The sequence below is a fragment of the Bombina bombina genome, chromosome 8 (genome assembly GCF_027579735.1).
Source record: "Bombina bombina isolate aBomBom1 chromosome 8, aBomBom1.pri, whole genome shotgun sequence".
Taxonomy (NCBI): Eukaryota; Metazoa; Chordata; class Amphibia; order Anura; family Bombinatoridae; genus Bombina; species Bombina bombina.
The window spans coordinates 325,639,221-325,656,977 of NC_069506.1; the positions used below are offsets into that span (position 1 = coordinate 325,639,221).

The following is a 17,757-nucleotide window of genomic DNA, read 5'->3' on the forward strand; positions in this document are numbered from 1 at the left end:
CTGATTATAGGTATAATATATATATTAGAAATAGAGAAGTGGTGGTGTATGTAGAAGGTGGTGCCAGAAAAATCTGCTTGAGGGCCAACATATGGTCCCTTGGGTTGGAAACCACAGACTCACTAAGAATGACCTATTTCAGATATTTTACTTTAATTTCAATCCTTGATTTTAATATGACCCTTAGGGTAATTAGTAAATATTTCCTATTGATATATTAAGTATTATAAGGTTTCAGCAATTAGCTGGTATCTGTTATAAACCTGTATAGAGGATCCATCCTCTGCTTTTACACAGCCCTTTCCCTAATATATTCTATATTCAGGAGATGTTCTTGTGTTTGGTAAGAAGCTATTATGGTGACTGTTTTGCCTATCTCCCGTCACTGATATTAAAGACATAGGAATATAAATGATTTGCACTATTAATTACACACACTGTTATGCCTATCTCCCGTCACTGATATTAGACTTGCTCAGTTATACATAGGAATATAAATGATGTGCACTATTAATTACACACACTGTTTTGCCTATCTCCCATCACTGATATTAGACTTGCTCAGTTATACATAGGAATATAAATGATGTGCACTATTATTACACACACTGTTTTGCCTATCTCCCATCACTGATATTAGACTTGCTCAGTTATACATAGGAATATAAATGATGTGCACTATTATTACACACACTGTTTTGCCTATCTCCCATCACTGATATTAGACTTGCTCAGTTATACATAGGAATATAAATGATGTGCACTATTAATTACACACACTGTTTTGCCTATCTCCCATCACTGATATTAGACTTGCTCAGTTATACATAGGAATATAAATGATGTGCACTATTATTACACACACTGTTTTGCCTATCTCCCGTCACTGATATTAAAGACATAGGAATATAAATGATGTGCACTATTAATTACACACACTGTTTTGCCTATCTCCCATCACTGATATTAGACTTGCTCAGTTATACATAGGAATATAAATGATGTGCACTATTATTACACACACTGTTTTGCCTATCTCCCATCACTGATATTAGACTTGCTCAGTTATACATAGGAATATAAATGATGTGCACTATTAATTACACACACTGTTTTGCCTATCTCCCGTCACTGATATTAAAGACATAGGAATATAAATGATGTGCACTATTAATTACACACTGTTTTGCCTATCTCCCGTCACTGATATTAGACTTGCTCAGTTATACATAGGAATATAAATGATGTGCACTATTAATTACACACACTGTTTTGCCTATCTCCCATCACTGATATTAGACTTGCTCAGTTATACATAGGAATATAAATGATGTGCACTATTATTACACACACTGTTTTGCCTATCTCCCATCACTGATATTAGACTTGCTCAGTTATACATAGGAATATAAATGATGTGCACTATTAATTACACACACTGTTTTGCCTATCTCCCGTCACTGATATTAAAGACATAGGAATATAAATGATGTGCACTATTAATTACACACACTGTTTTGCCTATCTCCCATCACTGATATTAAAGACATAGGAATATAAAAGATGTGCACTATTATTACACACACTGTTTTGCCTATCTCCCATCACTGATATTAAAGACATAGGAATATAAATGATGTGCACTATTAATTACACACACTGTTATGCCTATCTCCCGTCACTGATATTAAAGACATAGGAATATAAATGATGTGCACTATTAATTACACACACTGTTTTGCCTATCTCCCATCACTGATATTAGACTTGCTCAGTTATACATAGGAATATAAATGATGTGCACTATTAATTACACACACTGTTATGCCTATCTCCCATCACTGATATTAGACTGGTTCAGTTATACATAGGAATATAAATGATGTGCACTATTAATTACACACACTGTTATGCCTATCTCCCATCACTGATATTAGACTTGCTCAGTTATACATAGGAATATAAATGATGTGCACTATTAATTACACACACTGTTTTGCCTATCTCCCATCACTGATATTAAAGACTTGCTCAGTTATACATAGGAATATAAATGATGTGCACTATTTATTACACACACTGTTATGCCTATCTCCCGTCACTGATATTAGACTTGCTCAGTTATACATAGGAATATAAATGATGTGCACTATTAATTACACACACTGTTTTGCCTATCTCCCATCACTGATATTAAAGACTTGCTCAGTTATACATAGGAATATAAATTATGTGCACTATTAATTACACACACTGTTTTGCCTATCTCCCATCACTGATATTAGACTTGCTCAGTTATACATAGGAATATAAATGATGTGCACTATTATTACACACACTGTTTTGTCTATCTCCCGTCACTGATATTAAAGACTTGCTCAGTTATACATAGGAATATAAATGATGTGCACTATTAATCACACACACACTGTTTTGCCTATCTCCCATCACTGATATTAGACTTGCTCAGTTATACATAGGAATATAAATTATGTGCACTATTAATGACACACACTGTTTTGCCTATCTCCCATCACTGATATTAGTCTTGCTCAGTTATACATAGGAATATAAATGATGTGCACTATTATTACACACACTGTTTTGCCTATCTCCCATCACTGATATTAGACTTGCTCAGTTATACATAGGAATATAAATGATGTGCACTATTATCACACACACTGTTTTGCCTATCTCCCATCACTGATATTAAAGACATAGGAATATAAAAGATGTGCACTATTATTACACACACTGTTTTGCCTATCTCCCATCACTGATATTAAAGACTTGCTCAGTTATACATAGGAATATAAATGATGTGCACTATTATTACACACACTGTTTTGCCTATCTCCCGTCACTGATATTAAAGACTTGCTCAGTTATACATAAGAATATAAATGATGTGCACTATTAATTACACACACTGTTTTGCCTATCTCCCGTCACTGATATTAGACTTGCTCAGTTATACATAGGAATATAAATGATGTGCACTATTAATTACACACACTGTTTTGCCTATCTCCCATCACTGATATTAGACTTGCTCAGTTATACATAGGAATATAAATGATGTGCACTATTATTACACACACTGTTTTGCCTATCTCCCATCACTGATATTAAAGACTTGCTCAGTTATACATAGGAATATAAATGATGTGCACTATTAATCACACACACTGTTTTGCCTATCTCCCGTCACTGATATTAAAGACATAGGAATATAAATGATGTGCACTATTAATTACACACACTGTTTTGCCTATCTCCCATCACTGATATTAAAGACATAGGAATATAAATGATGTGCACTATTATTTCACACACTGTTATGCCTATCTCCCATCACTGATATTAAAGACATAGGAATATAAATGATGTGCACTATTAATTACACACACTGTTTTGCCTATCTCCCATCACTGATATTAGACTTGCTCAGTTATACATAGGAATATAAATGATGTGCACTATTAATTACACACACTGTTATGCCTATCTCCCATCACTGATATTAGACTTGCTCAGTTATACATAGGAATATAAAGGATGTGCACTATTAATTACACACACTGTTATGCCTATCTCCCGTCACTGATATTAAAGACATAGGAATATAAATGATGTGCACTATTAATTACACACACTGTTATGCCTATCTCCCATCACTGATATTAAAGACTTGCTCAGTTATACATAGGAATATAAATGATGTGCACTATTAATTACACACACTGTTATGCCTATCTCCCGTCACTGATATTAGACTTGCTCAGTTATACATAGGAATATAAATGATGTGCACTATTAATTACACACTGTTTTGCCTATCTCCCATCACTGATATTAGACTTGCTCAGTTATACATAGGAATATAAATGATGTGCACTATTAATTACACACACTGTTTTGCCTATCTCCCATCACTGATATTAGACTTGCTCAGTTATACATAGGAATATAAATGATGTGCACTATTATTACACACACTGTTTTGCCTATCTCCCGTCACTGATATTAAAGACTTGCTCAGTTATACATAGGAATATAAATGATGTGCACTATTAATTACACACACTGTTATGCCTATCTCTCGTCACTGATATTAATGACTTGCTTAGTTATACATAGGAATATAAATGATGTGCACTATTAATTACACACTGTTTTGCCTATCTCCCATCACTGATATTAGACTTGCTCAGTTATACATAGGAATATAAATGATGTACACTATTAATTACACACACTGTTATGCCTATCTCTCGTCACTGATATTAATGACTTGCTTAGTTATACATAGGAATATAAATGATGTGCACTATTAATTACACACTGTTTTGCCTATCTCCCGTCACTGATATTAGACTTGCTCAGTTATACATAGGAATATAAATGATGTGCACTATTAATTACACACACTGTTTTGCCTATCTCCCATCACTGATATTAAAGACATAGGAATATAAATGATGTGCACTATTATTACACACACTGTTTTGCCTATCTCCCATCACTGATATTAAAGACTTGCTCAGTTATACATAGGAATATAAATGATGTGCACTATTATTACACACACTGTTATGCCTATCTCCCGTCACTGATATTAGACTTGCTCAGTTATACATAGGAATATAAATGATGTGCACTATTAATTACACACTGTTTTGCCTATCTCCCATCACTGATATTAGACTTGCTCAGTTATACATAGGAATATAAATGATGTGCACTATTAATTACACACACTGTTTTGCCTATCTCCCGTCACTGATATTAGACTTTCTCAGTTATTCATAGGAATATAAATGATGTGCACTATTAATCACACACACTGTTTTGCCTATCTCCCGTCACTGATATTAGACTTTCTCAGTTATTCATAGGAATATAAATGATGTGCACTATTAATCACACACACTGTTTTGCCTATCTCCCGTCACTGATATTAAAGACATAGGAATATAAATGATGTGCACTATTAATTACACACACTGTTTTGCCTATCTCCCATCACTGATATTAAAGACTTGCTCAGTTATACATAGGAATATAAATGATGTGCACTTTTAATTGCACTGTTTTTTGGATAGCAACAGCATTAGCCTCCTTTGGCTTTTGCGCTATATAATACTTATTAAAATTCATAGCTGTTTTCCTTTTTGCTGCTCTTGCAGAAAATGATCCATTCATTATTCGAGCATCAGATCTGAGAATTTACAACCTTGTCAGTAGGGACATTTTACAGAAGATGTAGCCTTGTCATTAAGACTAAGGCTGCCTGTAGATGCCTTGACCAGAGGCATATCCTTGCCCCTTACCCCCACTACCACCCACCTAAGACAGATCCACTCTCACCAAGTGTTGACTTTGCGCCCTAAGTCAACTTTTTACTTTTAAAAGTGCTAAATAACATTTCAGCATTGCTGGGTGCCCTAAAAGGGAAAATCCACTTTTTTCTTTCATGATTTAAGACAGAGGATACCATTTTAAACAACTTTCCAATTTACTTCTATTATCAAATTGCTCAATTTTTTTCGTATCCTTTGTTGAAGAGGCAGCAATGCACTACTGGGAGCTACCTCAATACATAGAGTGGGGCAAATGACAAGGGGCATATACAGTATGGACAGCCACCAATCAGCAGCTAGCTCTCAGTATTGCATTGCAGCTCCTGAGCTAGCCTAGGCATGATATTCAACAAAGGAAACAAAGAGAGCAAAGCAAATGACATAATTAGGAGTAAATTAAGTTGTTTAAATTTGCATACTCTATCTGAAGCATGAAAGTTTTTAATTTTGATTTAGCTCTCCCTTTAAATATGATTTCCATAATATTTTGCAAAGAAAAGAAAGTTTTCTATTTTTGCAGTTGGACTGGGACTCGTGCACCCCCCCCCCCCCAAGACTTGGCTGATAAATGGGAAGTCTCCTGGTGGCTCTTGCAGCAGGGGGGACACAGACACTGTATTACAGACAGGCAGACCAACATGATTCCCCATGCTAGATTTCAAATGAGTCCTTCCCACACCAACCCTCATATTTGCCTGGCAGTCTAGATGTAAATGGTGCACATAGCTGCGACTGTTTACGTGAAAGTATCATGGATGGAAAAGCTTCTGATTTAGTAACAAACATTAGTGCAATCAGTAATGAACTCTTATTGTTTTTGCGTTTGTGCATTTGATTAAGCTGGGAACATTGAGAGAGAAAAACACATTAAAATGAACTAAATAATGACATTTTAAATAGGCAAATAACTGATTTTTTTGCAGATTGTGTTTAGTTCTGTGCTTTATGATACGTCTGTGCATAATACATAAATCTGACAAAGAAATATTGTCATGCATTCTCCCCTGAGGCTGTGTCTTCCTACACGGCGCATCATTGTCGTATTGTCTTGTATTCACAATTACCAGAGCAGTGCAGCGGATATTGCTTTTTTTGGGGAGGTAAATAATGTTTTTCTCTGTTTTTTGCAGCTGACACTCACAGAGGAGCAGAATGAGGTGAGCAGAAACGGTTGTGAATCTAAGGAGTTGGTGTTCCTGGTGCAGATCGCTTGTCAGGTACCTTTATTTTTCTTTGTTGATAAAATTGTCTGTGTTCAAAATAATAAGGGGCCATAATTGTCATATAAGTCATGCTTTAATTTGTTAGACCATGTAATTGTAAGACTATCAACCCCGCTCTACTGTGCATTTTACCCCTGCAAAGCCCTGTTGGTCCCAAAGGAAAAACCGATGCTAATCCAATCAGCAGCGCTAGTTACACATCTAAGTCACGTGACTAGCACTACTGTTTGGCGCTTTACTTTACTTTGTGGGAGTTAAATACACCGTAATGTAGGGTCGATAGTCTTAAAGGGACATGAAACCCCAATTTTTTTTTCATGATTCAGATAGAGAATACAATTTTAAACAACTTTCCATTTTACTTGTATTATTTAATTTGCTTCTTTATCTTGTTATCCTTTGCTGAAAGGTTTATGTAGGTAAGCTCAGGATCAGCAAAGAACCTAGGTTCTAGCTGCTGATTGGTGGCTGCATCTTTATACCGATTGTCATTGGCTCACCCATGTGTTCAGTTAGAAACCTGTAATGCATTGTTGCTCATTCAACAAATAATACCAAGAGAATGAAGCACATTTAATAATTTAAGTAAACTAGAAAATTGTATGTTCTACCTAAATCATGAAAGAAAAAACTTGGGTTTCATGTCCCTTTAAATTTACCTGCACTAATGAATTAAATCATTTTTTCAATTATTAGGGCTCTTTAAAAGGACTTATTTCTGAAGAATTTTCTATCATGTATAAGAAAGAGCAACAGTTAAACTTGTTCAAATATTTTCTTGCGTTTAAATTGTTAAATAAAAGTGGTTTAATTTCTCTTACATGGTGTTTCCAGTCCACGGATTCATCCTTACTTGTGGGATATTCTCAATCCCTACAGGAAGTGGCAAAGAGAGCACACCGCAGAGCTGTCCATATAGCTCCCCTCAGGCTCCGCCCCCCAGTCATTCTCTTTGCCGCTCTAACAAGTAGCATCTCTACGGGAGGGTAAAGTGAATGTGGTGTTAGATTTGTAGTTTTTATTTCTTCAATCAAGAGTTTGTTATTTTAAAATAGTGCCGGTTTGTACTATTTACTCTGAGGCAGAAAGTGATGAAGATTTCTGCTGAGAGGAAAAAGATTTTAGCATGTTGTAACTAAAATCCATTGCTGTTCTCACGCAGGACTGTTGAGTACCGGAGAACTTCAGTTGGGGGGAACAGTTTGCAGGCTTAACTGCTTAAGGTATCCTCAGTCACTTTTTTTTTTCTATCAAGACTTGGTAATGCTAGAAGACTGACAGAAATCCCCATGTGGGAAGGTAAGCCATATTCTGAGACTTAGTATAGAAGGATGGCTTAGTAAAAGGGCTTAAATCGCTGGTGGACACTGTTTTGAGGCAAATCGATTATTTTATTGCTATAATCTGATGTTTGCACAAGTGTTTATTACATTTGGAACACTTTTTGGGGTTATTATACGCCTGGCATATTTTTAGACACCGAATTTGGCTTAGGAAGGCCCCACAACTCCTGAGTGAAGAGGGAGGGGGCCTAATTTTCGCGCCTCAGTTGCGCAGTTCTTTTGCAAGACCGCTTCATGCAGCTTCACGTGTAGAGTCCAGAGATTGCAGGAGGACTCCAGGGAGGCTTATTTTCGTCTAAAACTAATCCCCAAGGAAGGTAGGGCCACAGCAGAGACTGTGGCATGGTGCTGTAGTGTGTTAAACCGGTGGCCTGCTTCAATTTGCTCCGTTTGGGCAATAAGGGGTTAATTGACTTAAACTTAGTGTGCAATCATTTCAAAGCATTAGAATCATATGGTAAAAATTTCATAAAGATTGGATGTTTTTTGTGATTTGGTAAAAAAGTGTGCGCTTTTTATTATTTAAAGGCACAGTACCGTTTTTTCAAAAAGTGTATTTTACTGTATTTGAGTGCTGTCTAAGTCTGTCTAACATGTCTGAGACTACAGATAGACCCTGTTCTATGTGTTTAAAAGCCATGGCGGTACCCCCATTGCATTTGTGTTTAAAATGTGCTAAGGTATCTAAACATTTTAATGACCATGCAGTGACACTTAAAAATGTAGCCCAAGATGATTCTTTGACGGAAGGTAATGAGGATAGTCCTCCTTCCTCTCCCCATGTGTCGACACCAGTTACGCCCGCGCAAGCGTTGCCTAGTACCTCTAGCGCATTTGCCCCTATTACATTGCAACAATTAGCAGCAGTCATGGATAATTCCCTAGCGGCCTTTCTATCCAAACTGCCAGTTTTTCCAAAGAAGCGTGATAGCTCAGTTTTAAGAACAGAGGATGAGCAATCAAAGGCTTTGGATGATTTATCTGTTGTACCCTCACAACACTCGGAAGTGGCAGTGAGGGATGGTCTGTCCGAGAGAGAAATTTCTGACACAGGAAAAGTTTCTCAGCGGGCAGAGTCAGATTCCATAGCGTTTAAATTTAAGCTGGAACACCTCCGCGTCCTGCTTAAGGAGGTTTTAGCTACGCTGGATGATTGTGACCCCATGGTGGTCCCAGAAAAATTGTGTAAAATGGACAGGTTTTTAGAGGTCCCTGTATACACTGATGCGTTTCCGATCCCGAAGAGGGTGGCGGATATTGTGACTAGGGAGTGGGAGAGACCAGGTGTAGCTTTTGTTCCCACCCCTATCTTTAAGAAAATGTTCCCCTTAAATGACCCCAGGCGGGACGCGTGGCAGACTGTCCCTAAGGTAGAGGGAGCAGTTTCAACACTTGCTAAGCATACAACTATACCAATAGAAGACAGTTGTGCTTTTAAAGACCCTATGGATAAAAAATTGGAAGGTTTGCTGAAGAAAATATTTGTTCAGCAAGGTTTCCTTCTTCAGCCAATTGCCTGCATTATTCCTATAACTACTGCAGCGGCTTTTTGGTTTGAGGCGCTGGAAGAGTCGCTCCAGAGGGAGACTTCATATGACGAAGTCATGGATAGAATTCATGCTCTAAAGCCGGCTAATTCTTTTATCACTGATGCCGCTTTCCAATTAGCTAAGTTAGCGGCGAAAAATTCTGGTTTTGCCATTATGGCGCGAAGAGCGATTTGGCTCAAATCATGGTCGGCTGACGTGTCGTCCAAAACAAAGTTACTAAACATTCCTTTCAAGGGACAGACCCTTTTCGGTCCCGAGTTGAAAGAAATTATAGCGGATATCACTGGGGGGGAAGGGCCATGCCCTCCCGCAGGATAGACCGTTTAAGGCCAAAAACAAGGCTAATTTTCGCTCCTTTCGCAACTTCAGGAGCGGACCTGCTGCAACCTCTGCTGCCGCAAAGCAAGATAATGCTTCACAGCCCAAAGCAACCTGGAAACCCTTGCGGGGCTGGAATAAGGGTAAACAGGCCAAGAAGCCTGCGCCTGCTACCAAGACAGCATGAAGGGGTAGCCCCCGATCCGGGACCGGATCTAGTAGGGGGCAGACTTCCTCTCTTTGCTCAGGCTTGAGCAAGAGATGTTCCAGATCCCTGGGCATTAGAAATTGTTGCTCTGGGGTATCTTCTAGAATTCAAGGAGTCTCCCCCAAGGGGAAGGTTCCACATTTCTTGTTTGCCTTCAGACCAGACAAAGAAACAGGCGTTCTTACGCTGTGTAGAAGATCTTCTAAAGATGGGAGTGATACACCCAGTTCCAATTGCAGAACAAGGACTGGGTTTTTACTCAAACCTGTTTGTAGTTCCCAAAAAGGAAGGAACTTTCAGGCCAATCCTGGATCTAAAAATTCTAAACAAATTCCTCAGAATTCCATCTTTCAAAATGGAAACCATTCGGACAATATTACCGATGATCCAGGATGGTCAATATATGACTACCGTGGATCTAAAGGATGCGTACCTACATATTCCTATCCACAAAGATCATCAGTTCCTAAGGTTCGCCTTTCTGGATATGCATTACCAGTTCATGGCCCTTCCTTTCGGGTTGGCCACCGCTCCCAGAATTTTCACAAAGGTGCTAGGGTCCCTTCTTGCGGTACTAAGACCGCGGGGCATTGCAGTAGCACCTTACCTAGACGACATCTTAATACAGGCGTCGTCTTTTCACAGAGCCAAGGCTCATACGGACATTGTTCTGGCCTTTCTAAGGTCTCACGGGTGGAAGGTGAACGTAGAAAAGAGTTCTCTGTCCCCGCTCACAAGGGTTCCCTTCCTGGGAACACTAATAGACTCGGTAGAAATGAAAATATTTCTGACAGAGGTCAGGAAGTCAAAGCTTTTAACTACTTGCCGAGTTCTTCATTCCATTCCTCTGCCTTCTGTGGCTCAGTGCATGGAGGTAATCGGATTAATGGTTGCGGCAATGGACGTTGTCCCATTTGCCCGAATTCATCTAAGACCACTGCAGCTGTGCATGCTCAAACAGTGGAATGGGGATTATGCAGATTGGTCTCCTCAAATACAAATGGACCAGAAAACCAGAGACTCTCTTCTCTGGTGGTTGTCTTAGGATCACCTGTCTCAGGGAATGAGCTTCCGCAGACCGGAGTGGATCATTGTCACGACCGATGCCAGTCTGTTAGGCTGGGGAGCGGTCTGGGACTCCCTGAAAGCTCAGGGTCTATGGTCTCGGGAAGAATCTCTTCTTCCGATAAACATTTTGGAACTGAGAGCGATATTCAATACGCTCCAGGCATGGCCTCAACTAGCGGAGGCCAAATTCATCAGATTTCAGTCGGACAACATCACGACTGTAGTGTACATCAATCATCAGGGGGGAACAAAGAGTTCCCTAGCGATGAAGGAAGTAACCAAGATCATCAAATGGGCGGAGGATCACTCCTGCCATCTATCACAACCCAAGAGTAGACAACTGGGAGGCGGATTTTCTGAGTCGTCCGACTTTCCATCCGGGGGAGTGGGAACTCCACCCGGAGGTTTTTGCTCAGCTGACCCAGCTATGGGGTATTCCAGAGTTGGATCTGATGGCGTCCCGTCAGAACACCAAACTTCCCATTTACGGATCCAGGTCCAGGGATCCCAAGGCGGCATTGATAGATGCTTTAGTAGCGCCTTGGTCTTTCAGTCTAACTTATGTCTTTCCATCGTTTCCTCTTCTCCCTCGGCTAGTAGCCAGAATCAAACAGGAGAAGGCTTCGGTAATCCTGATAGCGCCTGCGTGGCCACGCAGGACTTGGTATGCAGACCTAGTGGACATGTCATCGTTTCCACCATGGAAACTGCCATCGAGGCAGGATCTTCTAATACAAAGTCCATTCAAGCATCCAAATCTAGTTTCTCTGCAACTGCCTGCTTGGAGATTGAACGCTTAATTCTAGCTAAGCGTGGGTTCTCTGAATCAGTTATAGATACTCTGATCCAGGCCAGAAAGCCTGTCACCAGGAAAATTTACCATAAGATATGGCGGAAATATCTTTGTTGGTGTGAATCCAAGGGTTACTCGTGGAGTAAGATTAGGATTCCAAGGATATTGTCTTTTCTCCAAGAAGGATTGGAGAAAGGTTTGTCAGCTAGTTCCTTAAAGGGACAGATATCTGCTCTGTCTATCCTGTTACACAAGCGTCTGGCAGCTGTACCAGACGTTCAGGTGTTTGCACAGGCCCTAGTTAGAATCAAGCCTGTCTACAGACCTGTGGCTCCTCCATGGAGTCTAAATTTAGTTCTTTCAGTTCTTCAAGGGGTTCCGTTTGAACCTTTGCATTCCATAGATATTAAGTTGTTATCTTGAAAAGTTTTGTTTTTGTTAGCTATTTCTTCTGCTCGAAGAGTTTCTGTATTGTCTGCTTTGCAGTGTAATTCACCCTATCTGGTGTTCCATGCAGAAAAGGTTGTTTTGCGTACCAAACCTGGTTTCCTTCCAAAAGTGGTTTCTAATAAGAATATTAACCAGGAAATCATTGTGCCTTCTCTGTGCCCTAATCCAGTTTCTAAGAAGGAACGACTGTTACACAATCTTTATGTGGTTCGTGCTTTAAAATTCTATTTAAATGCAACTAAAGATTTCAGACAAACATCATCCTTGTTTGTTGTCTATTCTGAACGAATTACAGCTCATTCCACCAGAGCTGTGGCTTCCACATGGGCTTTCAAGAATGAGGCTTCTGTTGAACAGATTTGTAAGGCAGCGACTTGGTCTTCACTGCATACATTTGCCAAATTTTACAAATTCAATACTTTTGCTTCTTCAGAGGCTATTTTTGAGAGAGAGGTTTTGCAAGCAGTGGTGCCTTCCGTTTAGGCCCTATAGCTTTGGTATTGGTATCCCACAAGTAAGGATGAATCCGTGGACTGGATACACCATGTAATAGAAAACAGAATTTATGCTTACCTGATAAATTACTTTCTCTTACGGTATATCCAGTCCACGGCCCGCCCTGGCAATTAAGTCAGGTTCAAATTTATTTTTTATAAAACTACAGTCACCACTGCACCCTATGGTTTCTCCTTTTTCTCCTAACCGTTGGTCGAATGACTGGGGGGGCGGAGCCTGAGGGGAGCTATATGGACAGCTCTGCTGTGTCCTCTCTTTGCCACTTCCTGTAGGGATTGAGAATATCCCACAAGTAAGGATGAATCCGTGGACTGGATACACCGTAAGAGAAAGTAATTTATCAGGTAAGCATAAATTCTATTTTTGCTGTGAAAGGAAGCAAATGATTTTTATAGAACCGAGTTCCAGGACTCTACAGTTCACTGGCTGCTAAAGACCACGCCTACCGAGGAAAGGTGGTTTGTTTAGCACAGAGAAAAGGGAACGATACTTATTACAGCAGTCTCATTTAGACAGAGAAAAGGGAACAATACTTATTACAGCAGTCTCATTTAGACAGAGAAAAAAAACTATCTCATCCCTTTAATGTATTTACCTATGAAATGTTATCTACACAAAATATCTATGTGGCTGTAATTGTCCAAATTTGTATTTATTTTTTATTATTAGCTTAAAGAGAGACGACACCCAAACATTTTCTTTCGTAATTCAGACAAAACAAACCGTTTTTAAAAATGTGCTTTGCTCCCATGATATTCTCTGTTGAATATAGGTAGCATCAGGAGCATCACATGAGAGGAAATAGTGCTGCCCTCTAGTGCTCTTGCACATGGATAACATTCTTGTAAAAGTGCTGCCCTCTAGTGCTCTTGCACATGGATAACATTCTTGTAAAAGTGCTGCCCTCTAGTGCTCTTGCACATGGATAACATTCTTGTAAAAGTGCTGCCCTCTAGTGCTCTTGCACATGGATAACATTCTTGTAAAAGTGCTGCCCTCTAGTGCTCTTGCACATGGATAACATTCTTGTAAAACTGCTGCCCTCTAGTGCTCTTGCACATGGATAATATTCTTGTAAAACTGCTGCCCTCTAGTGCTCTTGCACATGGATAACATTCTTGTAAAAGTGCTGCCCTCTAGTGCTCTTGCACATGGATAACATTCTTGTAAAAGTGCTGCCCTCTAGTGCTCTTGCACATGGATAACATTCTTGTAAAACTGCTGCCCTCTAGTGCTCTTGCACATGGATAACATTCTTGTAAATCTGCTGTCATATAATGCTCCAGAAAGGGGTCATCTTCTAAGCTGACATCCCTGCTTTTCAACAAATGATACCAATATAACAAAGAAAATTTGATAATAGAAGTAAATTAGACAGTTTAAATGCATGCTCTGAATCATGGACAGAAAAAATGGGTTTCATTTCCCTTTAAATTTCAAGGAAAACCAGTTAATTTTCTATGCGATACCTTAGTCCATCCTTATTACTGGCATTGGGGTCATTTCTAAGTTGCGGTGGCTTTGAGAATGCATAGACATACATGATAGTGGTATACACTGTACAGAATCTGGGTATGATTTTCATGTGAGCTGGTAATAGGCCAAGTACATTTAGTGAACCAGTTCATATTTAGCGCTGATTCTAGGTTTATGAATAGGACTAAAGTAATATTTGTTTCCCGACTAGCAGCGCACATGATATGTTTCCATTCATATAGTATTTTGCCTGTAGAAATCCTGTAGAAGGGCTTAAATCTAATATCTGTGCTTTGAGTGTGTGCATTCCTGTATTGATTGCTATGTATTTATTTGTACCAACACCTGAAAGCTGGAATGTAAGAAGTTCTGTGTCCTGCTGTGGGGAAAATATGCACCAATTGTCATTTGGCTGTGAAAAAACATTTTTGCTTTTTAAAATGGATTTCACCTAAAAGGACCAGACTGATACATTGAGTTAACTCTTTTGCTGCTAAGCCCTTTTCACATTCCTGTGCTGTAACAATTTTGTGCTTTTTTCCCCCCACTTACAATTAAACACTATTGTAAGTCAGATTTCAGTGAGTGAACCATACAAATTCTCATCAAGGGTAGCCACATGTGAAATAGGAGCCCATATGGCTTTTTGGGGATTATAATGTAGACTAGAAAGGTCCTTTGTACAATAGAGAAATAAAATGACAGTTTTTTTTTCCATTTTTGACAGACAATTCTCATATTTAGTAATTTAAGTGAGGGACTTGTCTACTATAAAATACATTTTATTAGGGGTCTTGAGACATAACAGATTTTCTTCTTAAATGGAAAGAGTCCACAGCTGCATGCATTACTTTTGGAAATTAAGAACCTGGCCACCAGGAGAAGGCAAAGACACCCCAGCCAAAGGCTTAAACACTCCTCCCACTCCCATCATCCCCCAGTCATTCTTCGCCTTTCATCTCAGGAGGTTGGCAGAGTCAGAATTGATCTTGTCTCTTATGGAGGGTAGTGCTCTTCGACATTGGAAAGGAGTTTTAAGTAATCCTGTCAGTCTCTCAGTGAGGGCTTGGATGAAAGTTAGAATCCGGAGATGCAGGGAGAGTCTTTCTGTGAAACCATCCCGACTCAGGTTAACAGCTCCTCAAGCAATCAGCGTTGTCTAACTTCGCTCCGCTGCGTGCTTTCTTCTCTCAAGTCCATGGCGGAGGCGATGCTAATATCCGTCACACTTGAAGGACCGTGTTCCTGTTCCACGGTGTAGATTCCGGTAAGATTGTTTCATTTCACTTTCTTCGTGAATGTACTGTAATTGAGATGTTTTCCCGAGAGGATACCACCTTGCAGGCCCAACTTAACATAAGAGTCTCCTTTAGTATCTTGGAATCAAGGGTTAATATCTCCTGAGGGGGTTAATCATGTTTGTAACCTGCTTATTTGTGGAGTTAACCGGGCTCATGGTTTGGTACATTAAGGCCTTTGGAAGTAACGCAACCTTTTGGTTGGGCGCGCTTTTTTGGACTGTACGGTTCACCTTGACCGGGCGTGATTATGTTTCGTCTTCCATTTCTGCATTCCTGACAGTGTGGCGATGGAGAAATTCTAGTCCACAGGGGTCTGGTTCATAGGAGGTGGTGAGTGCCCCAGCCATTGGGGGTGTCAGGTGCTGTTTTGTTTTACTTCTTTAATCCATATTTTCATATCTTCTATCCAGTTATGGATGATTCTGATGCTGAGACTGTTCAAATTTCTGATTCCGTTATGGAGGATTCTGATACTGAGACTATTTTAATTACAGATCATGCGTCCAGTGAAGAATCCGGATTGGCCTCGTTGACACATGTCAACCAGTTGTGTTCTGTATGCCATATGAGAGCGCCTTGTTCTTCGGGCTCGGGGAATCAAGAGACAGCTGAGCCATCCACCTCTGGGGGTTCCGTCCTCCGAGAGGCGAGTTCCCTACCGCTCCATACTTCTACACTTGCGGGTAACCCCTATTATGATTATTCCTCCATGCAGGGCAGCGTGTTCCCACCGGATGTTGCAGCACGTTTTCGCTTCCACTTATTTTTTGCGATTATTCGTCTACAAAGTCCAGACGTTTATTTGCGATTGTGCTCGTGCCCTATTGTCCCGGGCCTCCCACCTTGGGGAGGGCCTCAACAGTTCCCTGCGGGTGTAACTGTACCTGAGTGTTGTGCCTTTCGTTACAGAATTGTGTGCCTTCGCGTATTACTCAGACATGTTTTTCAGTTATTAAATGACCCTATCCTTATCGGATACAGGAATTTTCAGTCTGCTGATGTAATCTCCTGATTGTTAATTTATTGAGATCTTTCCCAGTTTTTGGAGGATAAGGCTCCGTTTGGCTGGTCCTGCAGGAAGGCCTGTTTCTTCTTGGGCGTTAACCTCTGGGTTGTCTAATATTTTCTTTTAATCCGATAGGATGTTTTTTATTTTGTTTATTGTTTCCATTCGGGAACCTTCTGGGATTGATACTCTTTGTTACTTCTTCGTTAGTTGTTTTGGACATGTTAGTCCTATGTTAAAATTGTCTGTTTTCCCTTCTTCCCCTCTGAGGGAGGATTTATGCAGCTTGCCGGTTAGGACCCTGAGTGCAGGCTGGTCCTGTTGGGTTCGGTTTTGGCTTGTGGCTGTTCAGACACGTGGCGCTGGTCTGCTTGGCTGGTCCGCTTGAGGTGCCGAGTGCTCATGTTATCATTTGTTTTATATGTTTCAACTATGCATTCCAGAGCCCTGTGGGTCCGTGAGGCGGGAACTATTGTTTCAGTCCTTATAGCCTTTTTTCTAGATGACTGGGTTAGCGGAATTCTGCTGCGTCACTTTCTCTTACGTCTGGTATTATCGGACCCTAGAGTTTCCTCCCCCACGTAAGGTTGGGGGGCTTAGCCCCTTCTTCCCACCGTTTTGAGTGGTTTGACCTTCTTTTTTGGAGGCTCTGGATTGTCCTTTTTGGACTTGGTCCATCAACAGCTAGTAGTTGGAATAGCTGCCTAGCATGCAGAAGGTTTGCAGTTTGAAATCAGCAGCAGCTCTTTGCACCTTGACTGTGTGCTCGCAAGCTGTTTAATGTTACCTGCTGCAGTTATTGTACTTTTGACCATGTACTGTCTAGCTGATTTATAAGACCTCCTTGGTCTTCCTCTGTGGTCTCCGGGTGGGTTAGGTCTCATTTTAGGGACCTGGGTTGCCCTCCAGGAGATGGTTGATCCCTGTTGGGACATTGGGCTTTGCTGGGAAGGCTTTGAGCCTTTTCTCCCCGTTTTCCTCCGTTTGTATGGAGGTGATGTTGAGATTAGCCTTGCTCGAGGGGTGTTGACCTTGAGGTATTGCTTGCTTTGCTGTCCTGAGGCTGTTTAAGATGTCTAGGGGCTCTAGGGTCGTTATGACTTTATCGTCTTTGCTCCTTGGAGCGTAGGACTTTAGCA

At 40.3% G+C, this 17,757-nt stretch overlaps 1 protein-coding gene across 4 annotated transcripts in view; it reads left to right on the top strand.

Moving 5' to 3' along the window:
* ARHGAP32 (Rho GTPase activating protein 32) overlaps nucleotides 1-17,757 on the top strand; it is a 749,023-nt gene that overhangs the window by 465,119 nt on the left and 266,147 nt on the right. For all 4 annotated transcript variants that reach the window (XM_053691545.1, XM_053691546.1, XM_053691547.1 and 1 more), the window contains exon 5: nucleotides 6,497-6,583. In XM_053691545.1, coding sequence (XP_053547520.1) covers nucleotides 6,497-6,583 — 87 coding nt within the window. The remainder of the gene's footprint in view (nucleotides 1-6,496; nucleotides 6,584-17,757) is intronic.